This window comes from Frieseomelitta varia, unplaced genomic scaffold, assembly GCF_011392965.1.
Source record: "Frieseomelitta varia isolate USP_RPSP 00005682 unplaced genomic scaffold, Fvar_1.2 scaffold_524, whole genome shotgun sequence".
NCBI lineage: Eukaryota > Metazoa > Arthropoda > Insecta > Hymenoptera > Apidae > Frieseomelitta > Frieseomelitta varia.
The window spans coordinates 471,509-484,680 of record NW_025110284.1 but is presented as its reverse complement, the minus strand read 5'-3'; the positions used below and the strand labels follow the sequence as shown (position 1 = coordinate 484,680).

Here is a 13,172-nt window from a genome sequence, read left to right as displayed (position 1 = left end):
TTTGGTTGTTTGTACTTTTGTGATGTCTGCGAAATATCAAAATAACGCGCACGATGTATTCATTATAAAATGCTACAACAGTTGGAATACTTTCGTGAACAATCAGATTGAAACTCAGTTGCAACTTGTACGATCATGATGTGACAGTGAAATATCAGAATTTCATGAAATGTTCCGCTAAGTGTGTTCTGTTCCAATTCGCGAATAATTATGTATTCCCAATTTCTATATATATTTCAAATTCCACCAAATATATATTCATATAAAGTATTCATATAAATGTCCAGATATTTCTGTGATAAACTATATTTAGATTAAATTATGTATCTTTGTGTATTTTAGATCTTGATTAATATAATCACGACAATCATAATTAGTATTTGATTATTAGTAAAATTTCAAAATGTTTTGTGTAACATATACGCTACACTCATAGTGAGCGTTCAAGTATTATACTTTCTCGAGCCACTACAGTCTGATCGAACAACAGTATACAAATAATCTATCACGTGCTGAACACGTTTTATATTTATACTGACAAATCGTTCCATTCTAATCCGTTGACGCGTAAACGAGGGTCGCTTTCGAATGTCGGAATCAAGGCTAATCGAATCCTCGCGCCCCTAAAATGTTTGAGTATGTGCCTCCTGTATCGTGATTGGAGGCCCGTATATTTTTCTGTCGAGTCATCTTCGTATGTTCTCTTTATCAACTGTGTATTCTTACATCTTTAACGTAGTTACCTTAATACAACAATCGTACATATTTGAATGATTTCAAGTTGTAGGTACTTCAAATGAAATGTTTTTTCGCGTCTGACGAATGAATATTGATGAGGGTAATAACGGTTAGTATCAATTTTCGTATATACAAAAGTGGAAAACAATAATATCGAAAGTGGATGAGAATTAGTTTCGCAGAGATATTTGAATCAAATAATGATGAGTGTATCTCTGTTCAATGTTAGAATTGCAATATGTTATCACACATTACTAAATTTGAATTCATTGCGGATAAACACAGAATTTGACCGATGTACATAGATGACGTGTCCCTGTTTGATTTCAATTTCTAAAATTTACAGTTGACAAATAAATACTTCGTAATGTTGAAAATGTAATAAGAATATCAATTTTGTTTTTATCGGAAGATTATTTTTGCCAGTTATCAAGTTACGATTTCTTTTTCGCAATTTTGTAATTATTCGTGAAACAAGATAATCATTTACATTATTGCTATTATCTGTTACTATTGTGGAATTATAAAACAGATGTAATTTGCGAATTGTAGAACAAGGGAAAGATCTAACATATAAAAATTGGCTTCCATGCACGTGGAAAAAGAGAGAGATACTGTCAGATGAAATGTGTGGCTAGGTCATCGACGAATGCGTACCGTCCGTTGCTCGAGGGTTAGTACCGACAATTCGTAATTTACGATCGGATTTTTATGCATTCGCGGGAAATTGGACGTTGTAAGAATGCAAAATTATCCAAAAATATAAAAAAATATCTGTAAGAGATTACTTAGCAGGCGAAATGAATTTTTATTTCGAAGTTCCATTTCGTTTATTCGAAATTGGAAGTTATAAATGCGAACATATTGTACGTATAAAGAGAAAAGTGTAGTATCTAAATTCTGTTGTGATATTTAATGGACAAAGTAAATTTTTATTTGAAATTATTAAAAAAATGCATAAAAAAATCGACAGTATGAAACTTTACTGATAATTGATTGCTGGATTATAGATGGCTGCAGAAATTTATGTTGCATTACTGAAATTTGAACCATTTAGACTATTTATAGTATATATTAATATTAATATTATAATTATATATATAATAATATTATATTAATATATAATATTTTTTTCTATGGCGGAGATCAATTATGAAATTTAACAAAATTTAACAAAGTAACTAGAAGCACCGTATAGGACTGAAGTATAATATTCAGATGCAAGGAATGGGGGAAACATTTTTAGTACGATAAAGACGCGATAAGTTTTAATTATCGAATAATCAATAAAATCTCTAAACAATTGAAGAAAAAATGATTACGGATTGCTTACTTCGACCACTTCCAACGATAATTCAGCTATGCAAGATCAGTTGTCAACTGTGCAATCTCTGAGAAATTATTGTATCTAGATTGTGCTCGTTCATTTTAAATAATTCAAAAAATTGAACTTGACTCGTGTGATACGAATATACTTACGGGTTCCATCGAAACGAGTGGCGATAGTATCTAGGAAAGTATTTTGTGGGGCGAGGAGGCCCTTCCTGACCGGCATTGGGGCCGCCCCGCCGCGCTGTCAGGCGCTCGAATCTGCAAAACAACGAACAGAATGTCAACCAACTTTGTGTCATGCAACACTCTTGCGACAATCATTCTCCACTCACACTCGCGCTAATTTCAAATGTAAATGCGCATATTCGCAATATAAAAAGATCGTTCGACACAATTTTTATGCACGAGCGTGGCCAAAGCTCGGAGGAAATGTATGGCGCGAAGAAGGAAACAGAAAAAGAAAAAAAAAAAAGAAAAAATAGAAAGAAGGTCCAAGTGCTTTGAATAGGTAGGTCACTGGTCCAATGAAAAATAAAGGATTGCGTGCGGCACGGTAGTTGCGGTGATAGATGATCGCAGTTTAAGCAAACTAGAATGAAGCTATTTTTAGCGGAGAGTTTTTAATTTAACACGTTCCGAAAGCGGTCGCGAAGCTTTCGCCGGAATTATGTACTTCGATTTTTCTTTCTTCCTCTCTTCTATTTTTGCACGTCAGTCCCGTTGACTTCTTGCCCTCTTTAGTATTTTACTTCGCTTCAGTTTTTTTTTTTCTTTTTCCTTTTGGTTTTCTTTCTCATCGATGCACAGGAGAGTGATATTGACGACGTGTGTTTTCTTTTCTTACTAATTTAAGTTGGAGAAAGAAAATGAAATGTTCAGAGTGGGTTATCCATTGATATCGTTCATTTTTTTTTTATTCACAAATGGAATACATGGAGTAAACGTGCATTAAATTTGCAATTCTTTTCAACAACTTGTTACAGTGTTGAACTGTGCCTTTTAACATTGTTAGCCAATCCTTGAAAGAAGCGAACCCTTGAAAGAAAATTTCAAGGATTCGCTTGTCACATTCGAGATAAATGGGTTCTCACAGTTTAAAAACTAGTAAACGTGTTCTAGAATTTATGATGACATATTAATCGATGCTAAAAACATAATGAGGTGTCCTGAGCACGTTGATATCAAAAATATGTATAAAAGGAGAAAAATTTATTTCTCAAAGCATGTCAGTATATCTAGATTCTCTGTAATTTTGTCAAATTATGATATTATGATAAATCATTGGAATCAAGTGGAAATCCTCTCAAAAAGCACAAAGATAATTGATTTGTTTTTGTGAAATTTATTTTTTGAAACAATATTGTTTCTCTACACAAGTTCCGCGAGATTAAAGTTGAAATATTTTTCAAATTCATGAATTCTCGACCGTATTAATCGTTGGTATTTTTTCACGCGCAATAACGAGAGGATTTGAAGTATGCAGAAAACAAGAAAAGTTTCCACTTGCAAAAAATAGTGCAACATACGGAATATGCATTGCACTTGCGCAAAAAGTAAATCGCGGATCTTTTTACAGTTTCACACTTTCGAAAAGCGAGACGTAGAGATAGAAAATTATTTTACTAGCGAGATATTATAGCTGGTATTGTATTTCGGATAATATTTTGTACACTTTTTACCTATGTGTATTTCTGCACCAAATTAAACACGAACGTAAATAAATGCATATTAAATATCAATACATATTAAACAATTCATACATATTTATACACAAATTATACTTAATTTTGTGCAAACGTATCATGTCAAAATTGTATGAATTATCCATCTTTATATAAATACAATTCACATTTCATGTAAACACGCGTGTTACGTAAATTTTCCACAACAATCACGAGTATGCAGCCTATCCTGAACAATTCATCTTCTTCCTGCGATACATTTCTCCAATCTCGTTCAAAGAAAGAAAAAGAAAGGGACAATTTGTTACAGTTGCACGAATCGAGCCCGGTATACGAGCAAATTAGCATTTCCCCTCAAGTCGTTATTTTCTTTTTCTCATGCGATCTCTCACGAGCAGAAACGCAGAAGCGCATTTGCAGCAGCAACTGAGGGATCTCGTTGAGAAACGTGTTGTGGAAGTCAGGGACGATGTTCGTAGCTCTTTATTATTGGACGGTTCTATTGTTGTTCACGTTCGTCAATGGTATTCACGATTTCTGAAATTAAACTGTGGCTGCGCTTTTCTTTCAATTTCGATTGACAGCGTCGCCGCTAATATACAATCGCGACAGTATTAATTTGTCAGGAGGAGGATCGGTTGCTCGCGTTACGCTGCAACATTGTATTATCGTGGCGTACTCGAACGAGTGTCATTCAGACTCGCGTGTACTCTGCGTACTCGGTTGCAAATTTCCTGCGTGCGCGAAACAAGTCAAGCTCTTCTCGGCTATTTTTGGAAACGCGGGAAATATTCAGGTTCGTTGCTTGTTCTTCCGAAATATGAATCTGATAGAACGATACTGTCTGTTGACCTCGTTACTTCGGACAATTATTAATCACTGCACAATTGCACAAAACGCGCGCAATACGAATAAAGTATGTAGAGTATGCAACGTGTCTAATACGCGAAACCACTTTCAGCCAAGACTTCAGTGTTAAGAATTATACGATTTTTGCAAAATTAAAGAAGGGGTTTCCTGCGAGTCGTTCGTGACTTCAAGAAGATTTGTTAATAAAAATATTGATCGTTAAACGAGGTTAAATTTTGGAGATAGTTTTGTGACAGTATTGCATACGCTTGGTGCAGCAGCCTCTATCCCATCCGAGCAATCTTGCGATCAATAAATTGTATGTATTTAATTTAATAAATCACTTTGAGTGAAACTATTCTAGCCAGTAACCGTTGAACTCCGAAATTAACTGAATTGTTTCAGCTGAGTTTGATAAATTAGTGCTATTCGTTAATTTTATTCCGCCGTTTAGTTGTCGACCACGTCGAAGAAGAAATTTGCTCGTCAAGTTAAAAAAAAAAAAAAAAAAGAAAACGCGTGTTTCAACATCGAGGAAAAAATTTAAAACGAAAATTATTAGCGGGGTTGAATCGTGTGTGCGAATTTAAATTTGAAAATATTCAAGGGACACCTTTTATATCCTGCGCAGACAATTTTCCACTCGATAACTTGTTCGTAAAAATGAAATTTGATTTAGTGAAGCACTTATTGCTGCCTCACGTTGCAGGAGTTATCGAATCCTGTTAAAATTAACAATTGACGGGAGCGGTGGTTAAACCAAGCTTTAAAAATTCGCGTTGAATCGCGTGAAAAATTAATTAACCGTATTACGTTGTGAAGAGAGTGTACTCTGATTTGGAAAAAACACGCCGCAATAATGCAATATCCAACGAAATTGAACGTGGATAAATAAAGAGCGGATGGATATTAACTTTCAAGGGGCGAGTCATTAATAAACGAGAATAAATGCATAATGTATTTTCCGAGATGAAGTGAAGAAAACCGCGCGTGGCGAATGCATTTACGCATTAACCTTGGTTTTCGTGCTTTTTTTTTCTTCTTCTCTTGCAATTATTCGGTATTGAAACGCTTGAAATCGTTTTCGCGAATGCAGTTAACTCGCTTTGCCTTTTATGAAAGCACTCGTTGAAAGATTAGCGCGCGATTTAATTTGTTTGCTTCTTTCGGCGTAAAAGCCGAAAAAGAAAAGCCGGGGTAGTAGAACGTTCGCGGAATTTACGGTGATTAAAAAGAAAAAAAGAGGAGAGAAACAAAAACGACAGAACGTATGCTCGTTTTCCCCGGGTTGTTTACGAAGCGAGCCTACGTGTAACTGTATAGTGATTCAGGCAATGTAACAGGTGTGAGGAGAGAATAACAGTGTGTAGGATACATTCATTACGTTGCTGGTCCTCTTGTGCCAAAAGCCCCATTTACCAAACCACCGCTCTCTCTCTTTAGGACACTCTCTCGGTGTCCGGAAAAGTTTGGCGTAGCGTCGAGAAGAATCGAACTGATTATCAAATAATAGGTTCTAGAAATGCGTAGCGCGTTGTTCCCTTGAAGGGATGTTTCACTCGCGTTCATTTTTTTTTTTTTTTTTACTTTGTTGCTACGCGAGAAATCGAACACAATCGGCCGTCGCTGTGCTTGACATTTTTCAAGCGTAGAACTTTCAAAGATCAAATTTCGCGAAAAGGGTTTCGGGCCTTGGAGTACAAAGCACGTTACGTGTCGCGTAGAATTCTGACAAAAGAGCAGAATGGTTGGAGGGAGAGAGAGGGTGGAAGGGGAGGGGGGCGGAGTGATTCGATCGAAATCGCTCGTTCTCTCTATTTTTCAAACGCCAATTAGAATTTTATCGAAAGAAAGTATTTTTCGATCCTCGAACGCAAAGCACGATCTACGTCCCCGCTGGAATTCGAAGCAGAAGGAAGAACGTTCTCAAACTTTTACAAAGGAGAATTTTCGCAGTGACGTTTCTCGAAGAGCGTCCGTTTCAATCTTTAAACACAAAGCGCGTTACGTCTCGTGGAAATCCAAAGAATGTGGGGTAATAGGACTCGCTTGGAATCACGTTTCCGTTTACCACCACTACTACTATTACTGCTGCTATTTAACGTTCTTCGAATACCAGTTGGAATTCTTTGAAAATCTCCACAACACGCCAAGCACGTTATATCTCGTAGAATTCTAATCAGAGAATATTTTACCGTATCACTACAACTTAGAATTTTGGAAGGAAAGAAAAGAAAAGAAAAGAAAAAAACATCTAAAATAAAATTTCAATTATATTTTAAAAGAATATAGGTTGACGAATTGTGCTCGGCTCGGCTCGGCGAGTGCTCTCCTCTCCTCTCGTTTGGGTGCAGATAGTTAGGCCTACAGATACAGACCTTATCGAGGAAAAAAGGCCACGAGTTCCAGCTCACTGGCAGAACATATTAGGCATTGTCACGGGGAGCACACTACACCTAAAATTCTCGTATCCTCTGCTGTGGATGAAACCAGGTTTCACAAACCAGGCGCACACTGAACACGTTGTTGTCAATGGGGGATGGCGCGTTGCCTCGAGTCGTCCCGGTTAACGACAGATCCGTGTGTGTTTTATCGCGACATCGCCACCGACGGGAAACAGGGGAGAGACCGGGAAACACGCGCAACGTTTGCTGGTACTCGCGTAACTGACCGAGCCGAGGGGAGAAATTCTCTCTATCCTGATGGCCCGGGCTCCTCCTGGCTGACTTGCGCTCCGTGCACCTAAGCGCAACATGTGGTAAACCGTTGAAGGTATACGCCAACACGTTCGCACGGACGTGTACGTGCAAGCCGGGCCCGTGGGTGTAGAACGACGGGCACACCGACGCGAAAACCGTGTAATCTGCATACGCACGCGCGTTCATCGTCGCCGAGCGCGTGTTGTACCGCCAGCCGTGAAACAGGGTCAAGATTTCAAGCGAGGATCAAACATGTTGGCCTATCGAGTCTTTGCATAATAATCTCCCGGCGATTGTGATTGATGGTCCGCGTCCTGTGTTAAACGATCGAACGTTCCTCGGAGGACGAAACATGTTGTTCGCCGGTGTTACCGCTCATTTTTCATCCGTTCGTAATTTCACAAGTTTCGCGCGACGTCTTTTTTTTTTTTTTTTTTTACATGCGGTTTGGTTGGGAGCAATCGCGTGCCACCAAAGGGGTCAGGGCAGGTTAGATTATTACGCTCATGCTAATTGCAACGATCATTTCGTCATTTGTTGAAAGAAAGGCGAGATGAAACGAGATGAAATTACACGTCCTTCTTTGGGCAGTTCGGTAACTGTTGAAAAGAAATCTTCGTCGCTTAGATTTAATTGCTGTGTTTGCAGTAAATATTTTGTAATTTTTTCAAACTTGCAGAGTATCGCATTTTAGAACTCGAAGATAGTTTCTCGTGCTAAGAGTCAGGACGAGTTATTAACAATTTTTTAACGAGGGTAAATGTTTCGTAGTTAGTCCAGTTTCGTGCAAGATTTTTTTTATTTATTGTAGGTTAATTGGTAAAAAACCTTCGTATGCCAAGAGCTTTTTCTTGGCAGTATGATTTATTGACTGCCATACTTTGAGGAATAAACTTCTGCATTTTTTGCATCATTTACAACGAAATTGCATCTGTTTTATCGCTGGAATCGTAACTGCGTGCTCGTTTGAATTTTATGCGAATTTTGTTGAACATTCCTTTTCTTCGGTTAAATGAGAAAAAAATTGAGGATAAAAAACAATACTTCTTCGTGATACATTGGAAAATTTCAATAATAAAATATTTATCAATATTGTACGTGGATCTTATATACAAAACTGTAGAAATCTACTGTTTTCTAAGTATCTTTTTTAAAATCCTGTTTTAGATTGAAATGAAAAAAGAAATATTCAGAATCGTAGGATTATAGGAAAACAAAAACCTTGACATTTTTCTCCATGATACTTTATAATACTGGAAAGTTTGACCGAGATAAAACCAAACTTGATTTAATTCCTATATCTGGGTTGTGGGATTGAATTACAAGAACTTGATGTTTGAGTAGCTTTCTTTTGATAGAATAGAAACAGAAGAAACTTGAGAACCGTGGAAAGGTTAAATAACAGAAATATACTGCAGTTCGTCTTTTTTTTCGTGTTAAAAGACTAAATAGTTTGATTGGCGCAAAGCTGAACTCGATTAATTCTCGTATGTAGATCGTGTAATAAAACTGCAGAAATTTGACATTTGTGGCTAGCAAAACTCACAAAATGAAATGCAAAGTATGAAAAGACTCGTGTTTTGAAGGGATTCTCTTCAGGATTCCTGTTTCCCATTTCCTCTTTATTTGATTTTGTGACAATGAGAGAATAAAACACAATGTTATTGCGAGGTAACAGTTTTTCAAATAGGAGGAAATCTTCGTAGAAAGATCATTGTAAAAGGTTAACTGGATGGGACTTTCTTGGAGAAAAGACGATACGGAATCCACAACAAAACATTTGAGAGATGATTGAAGATTCCCAACGTCTCGTTTGAAAATGAATTTATTCAGTAAGAGTCTTTCTTTATTACATGATACCGGATAACGTCTTACTTTGCGTTACGCTAAATAGTTGAGGAATATCTCGTTTCTTTGTGCTCAGTGTAATAAAAATATTATTTTACTAACTTTCACTTATACGCTGAATTAGGTATACATGTATTACATTTAATTAACATTATTAATTGTTTTCACAGACCGAGTTTAATTTATTATCTTTCATTTTAGAAAATTGAATTGAAATCATAGTGCTATGATATCGTTGAACGTTATGATAACATCTTTCTCTCTGTGGAATTATTTTAACCTCTCATAACTGGACTTTCGTTTATTTGTAGGAGAAGAAGGTTATTAGTCGTTAATTTCAAATATATAAATCTGGGAACTAGGTAATTTGGTGTTTTAAACATCGCCTAATACAATTCTCGACTAAAAGCATTTTCTTTGTATTTAGACATTTTGAAACTGTGATATCTCTTCTTTTACAATCTACAGAAAAACAGAGTAAAAGTCAGCATCTTCATACTGAATCAAAAACATATAAAATCTATCGTCACACGATACACTCTAGAGGATAAGAATAGATTTTATGTAGTTTAGAATGTCCTTTTGCCTTTGTTCAGAGTAGCAATAAATTTACCTTATTACCTTTCATTTTAAAAAGACACGAGATCAAACAAAAAAAACGTCATAACTTGCGACATTCTAGAGATTATGGTAGTGTCTTCCTTTCCATGGAATTATTTTAAACAATTTGGAATATTTTCAAAATTATTTTGAATAGTTCAGAATGTTTCGTATCATTGTCTATCACTGACTGCAACTTTTTTAAAAGAAGACGAAATTAAAAAAAAAAAAAGACATTATGTCGTGTGAATATCACAAAAATATCTCACTTCGTCTGGATTTATTTTAAATTGTTTAGAATATTTTAAATAGCTCGTATCTTTGTTCATATTGGTGACAAATTTACTCAAATTCTTTTATTTCGTCTCAAGAAGAAGAGAATGGAGCGTAATATTCTGAACGTAATATCATGAAAATGGTAATGTTGGAGCGTATGTGATATCCAAGGATATATGCAGGATAAAGATATATTTGTGCACATTGCTTTTATAAAAAAAATTCATTGTTTCTTTAAGGTCTATGTTGGTAGAGGGAATATGAATTTACGTCTTATCGGAGAATTTCCCAACGATTTCCTGTTTTATAGAAATTGAAACTCACCTCGATAGTTTGAGCACGGAAGGTCTTATCGTTTATCGAACAGTTGTGAATTCAATACAACTGACGAGTATATAAATAGGAATATTTTATTTCCATCAGGTATTTGTTTCAGAGTTAATATTGTTAGAATATGGATTTCAGTTTGATTTCGAATATTCGAGATGGATTCCTTGTTTCTTAAAAATAAATTCAATCGAATTGGTATATGATATCATCATATATTATATTATATTATATTATATTCGGGCAAAAATATGTCTGTTTCATGTGAATAAGAAATAAATTCAGTTAAATTGTTAGAAAAATAATTACTCTGCATCATAAAATATTTGTGAAACATATATCGATTTAAAATAAAATATATCCGTATATTTATAAATGAGAAATATTCTCATTTGAATTGTCAGAACTTGCACCTATGTGTACATTCGTCACTATAATATAATTAAAGTAAGCATAACTTGGAGAATTGATTAAAATACATCGCTACTCGAGAGCGTTAAAACAACTATACGCTATAATATAATTTCAAAGCTGAAAGACTTAAATAATACTTCGTACATCTGCAAAGTAACAAGTACATGCAATAAAAATTGTATTATAAAATACAATTTTTGAAAAATTCGTCCACGATAAATACCTAGTATCGAAGATAAAACAATAACGATGAAAACAGGAAGAATAAGTAAAGGAATAAAGATGAAAAAGAAGAGCGAATAAAATAAGAATAAAAATAAGAATAAAAACCATCTCAATCTGCATACCATTTTTCAGCCGAAGTGTATGTATCTGATGTGTAATAAATGAAAAATAATCTCAACTTAATCAGTCAGAGGAGAGCTCGCAGCTATTTATACACTCTTCGTACACGTACCTACGCACATGTATATTTAGATCAAAGTTGTTTCTTTCTTGAGAATCAACCTGCTCGTGCATATTGCTATATCCAAGTAGAAAGTACCGCAATAAACGAAACGACCGATCTAGCTGAGAAAATTAGCATCGCGGCGATTTCGTGTACCATTTCATCGACTTTTCCCCTCTGCCTGGCTTCGTGTGTGTGTGTGTGTGTGTGTTCTTGCCGGCCGTGCGTATGGGTGTGCATTGAATGAAACGTTAGCCTAGGTTAGTTTCGCAGTGTTGTATAATGTGGCCGCATCGAAGAGGGTCGATGACTGTATTCGCGTGCTAGCCTATCGTGAATATCGGAGCATGCGATCTGCAGGCGTCCGTGATATAGATATATACAGTTGGAGAAAAAATGCGCCCACCCCCTCGACTGTTTGATTCGACACTTGGTGGATTTTATGAAACCGCACGAACAGTAGAATCGGTAAGTCATATGGCAGACGGCGACTTCGGAGCAAGGAGATTGATCAGTGAAAAGATGCAAGATTGTTCTTCAATGAATTATTCTGTAATTTTTTTCTGTACCATGTCATTTTGAGCTTTGTACTCTAGATTTCTAAATAATTCTTTCAATTATTTACATCTTATAATTTTTATTTCGACCATCTTCGGTTTCATTACGCTTGAAGATTACGTGATAAATTATTATTGAATTGTTGATAGACAGTTTGTAGCTAAGAAATATTTTTCCATAACATGGTTGAGGCTTTTAAATAAAGAATAAGCTTAGAATAAAAGAGGGATTTCAAAAAATTTTCAGTCTAAAATTGAAGTATAGAAATTGTTATTCAATTCACTATTATAGAAACTATCAAGGAATCCTAATTAATATTATGATCGATGAGATGTTCAAAGGAGTGAAACAAACCCAAGATCAAATAGAAAGGCAATTTTATTTAAATGGGATTGATTGACGTATTTTGTTCAATTTTAAAATAACGTCTCGATAAAAGACAGAAAATATTGTATAATCTATCATATCTACGTGTACTGCAAATATGTTTAATCCCAAGATCGGATGGAAATAAATTTTATTTAAATGCTATTGATTGACAGCGTGTCCCGCTTTAAAACCACTTTCCTCAAAAAGATAGAAAATATAATTTATCATCTGCGGACTGTGTAACTTAGACAGCTGTCTTTTTTTTCAATTACTATACTCTGTAGCTCCTGTTACGCTTTGAATGTTTCACGTGTTTCTGCATGTCATGCTTACATCCTATATATTTCTTTTAAATGAAAAAGTCTTGATTGCTGTACATAAAATTCCATAAAATTCAGTTGAAATAATATGACGTGATAAATATAGATAATAAAATGATAAAATTCTCGGGATCGAAACAAAAATGACACTTTTAATTAAACTTTCATTACAATATATTATATATACGAACAATCCATGAAGAATTCTTACAAAATAATTTTCACAGAAATTCAGAAAATTGTTTTAATTCTTAATGAAAACGATATTTGAAGGTATGATTAAAACTTTTATTATCAATCTGTGAAGTCCGTGGAACTTCTTTTACTTCAATTTGCTCGTCGGACGCGGTAAAACTGTTTATAGTATCGTCTAATTACTCTGATTTTTAAACATTGTTCAAACTACTCCGTCAGATTTTACCTCGTTATTCACAACAGAATTTTCCTCTGCCGGCTGCTGTAAAGCCGATTCATCGTGAGAGTTCTTAGGGTTCTTTATATTTAGTCATTCAGCGTGTATTCTTGCTCGTAGTCGACAAGTACCTACGTACATTAATCACGGTTCTGCCATCTACAACAGTTCTGCCGGTCGGTGTTTTTCGCTTGAACGAAAAACCGAGTTCCTTCAAACGTGATGCACGTAAAAGGCAAATCCGACACGCCGGCCTATTTTTCAAGCACGAATTCAGTAGCCTCGCGTCAATGTACTTAC

The 13,172-nt window shown here is 35.3% G+C and overlaps 1 protein-coding gene across 2 annotated transcripts in view; it reads right to left on the bottom strand.

Moving 5' to 3' along the window:
- The window catches only part of LOC122533409 (potassium voltage-gated channel subfamily H member 8), a 48,802-nt gene extending 41,553 nt beyond the window's left edge, over positions 1–7,249 (bottom strand). For both annotated transcript variants that reach the window (XM_043663060.1, XM_043663061.1), the window contains exons 1-2: positions 6,980–7,249; positions 2,218–2,328 (exon numbers count right to left, since the gene is read on the bottom strand). In XM_043663060.1, the coding sequence (XP_043518995.1) occupies positions 2,218–2,293 (76 nt within the window). In that variant the 5' untranslated portion in view covers positions 2,294–2,328; positions 6,980–7,249. The remainder of the gene's footprint in view (positions 1–2,217; positions 2,329–6,979) is intronic.
- Positions 7,250–13,172: the final 5,923 nt, after the last annotated feature.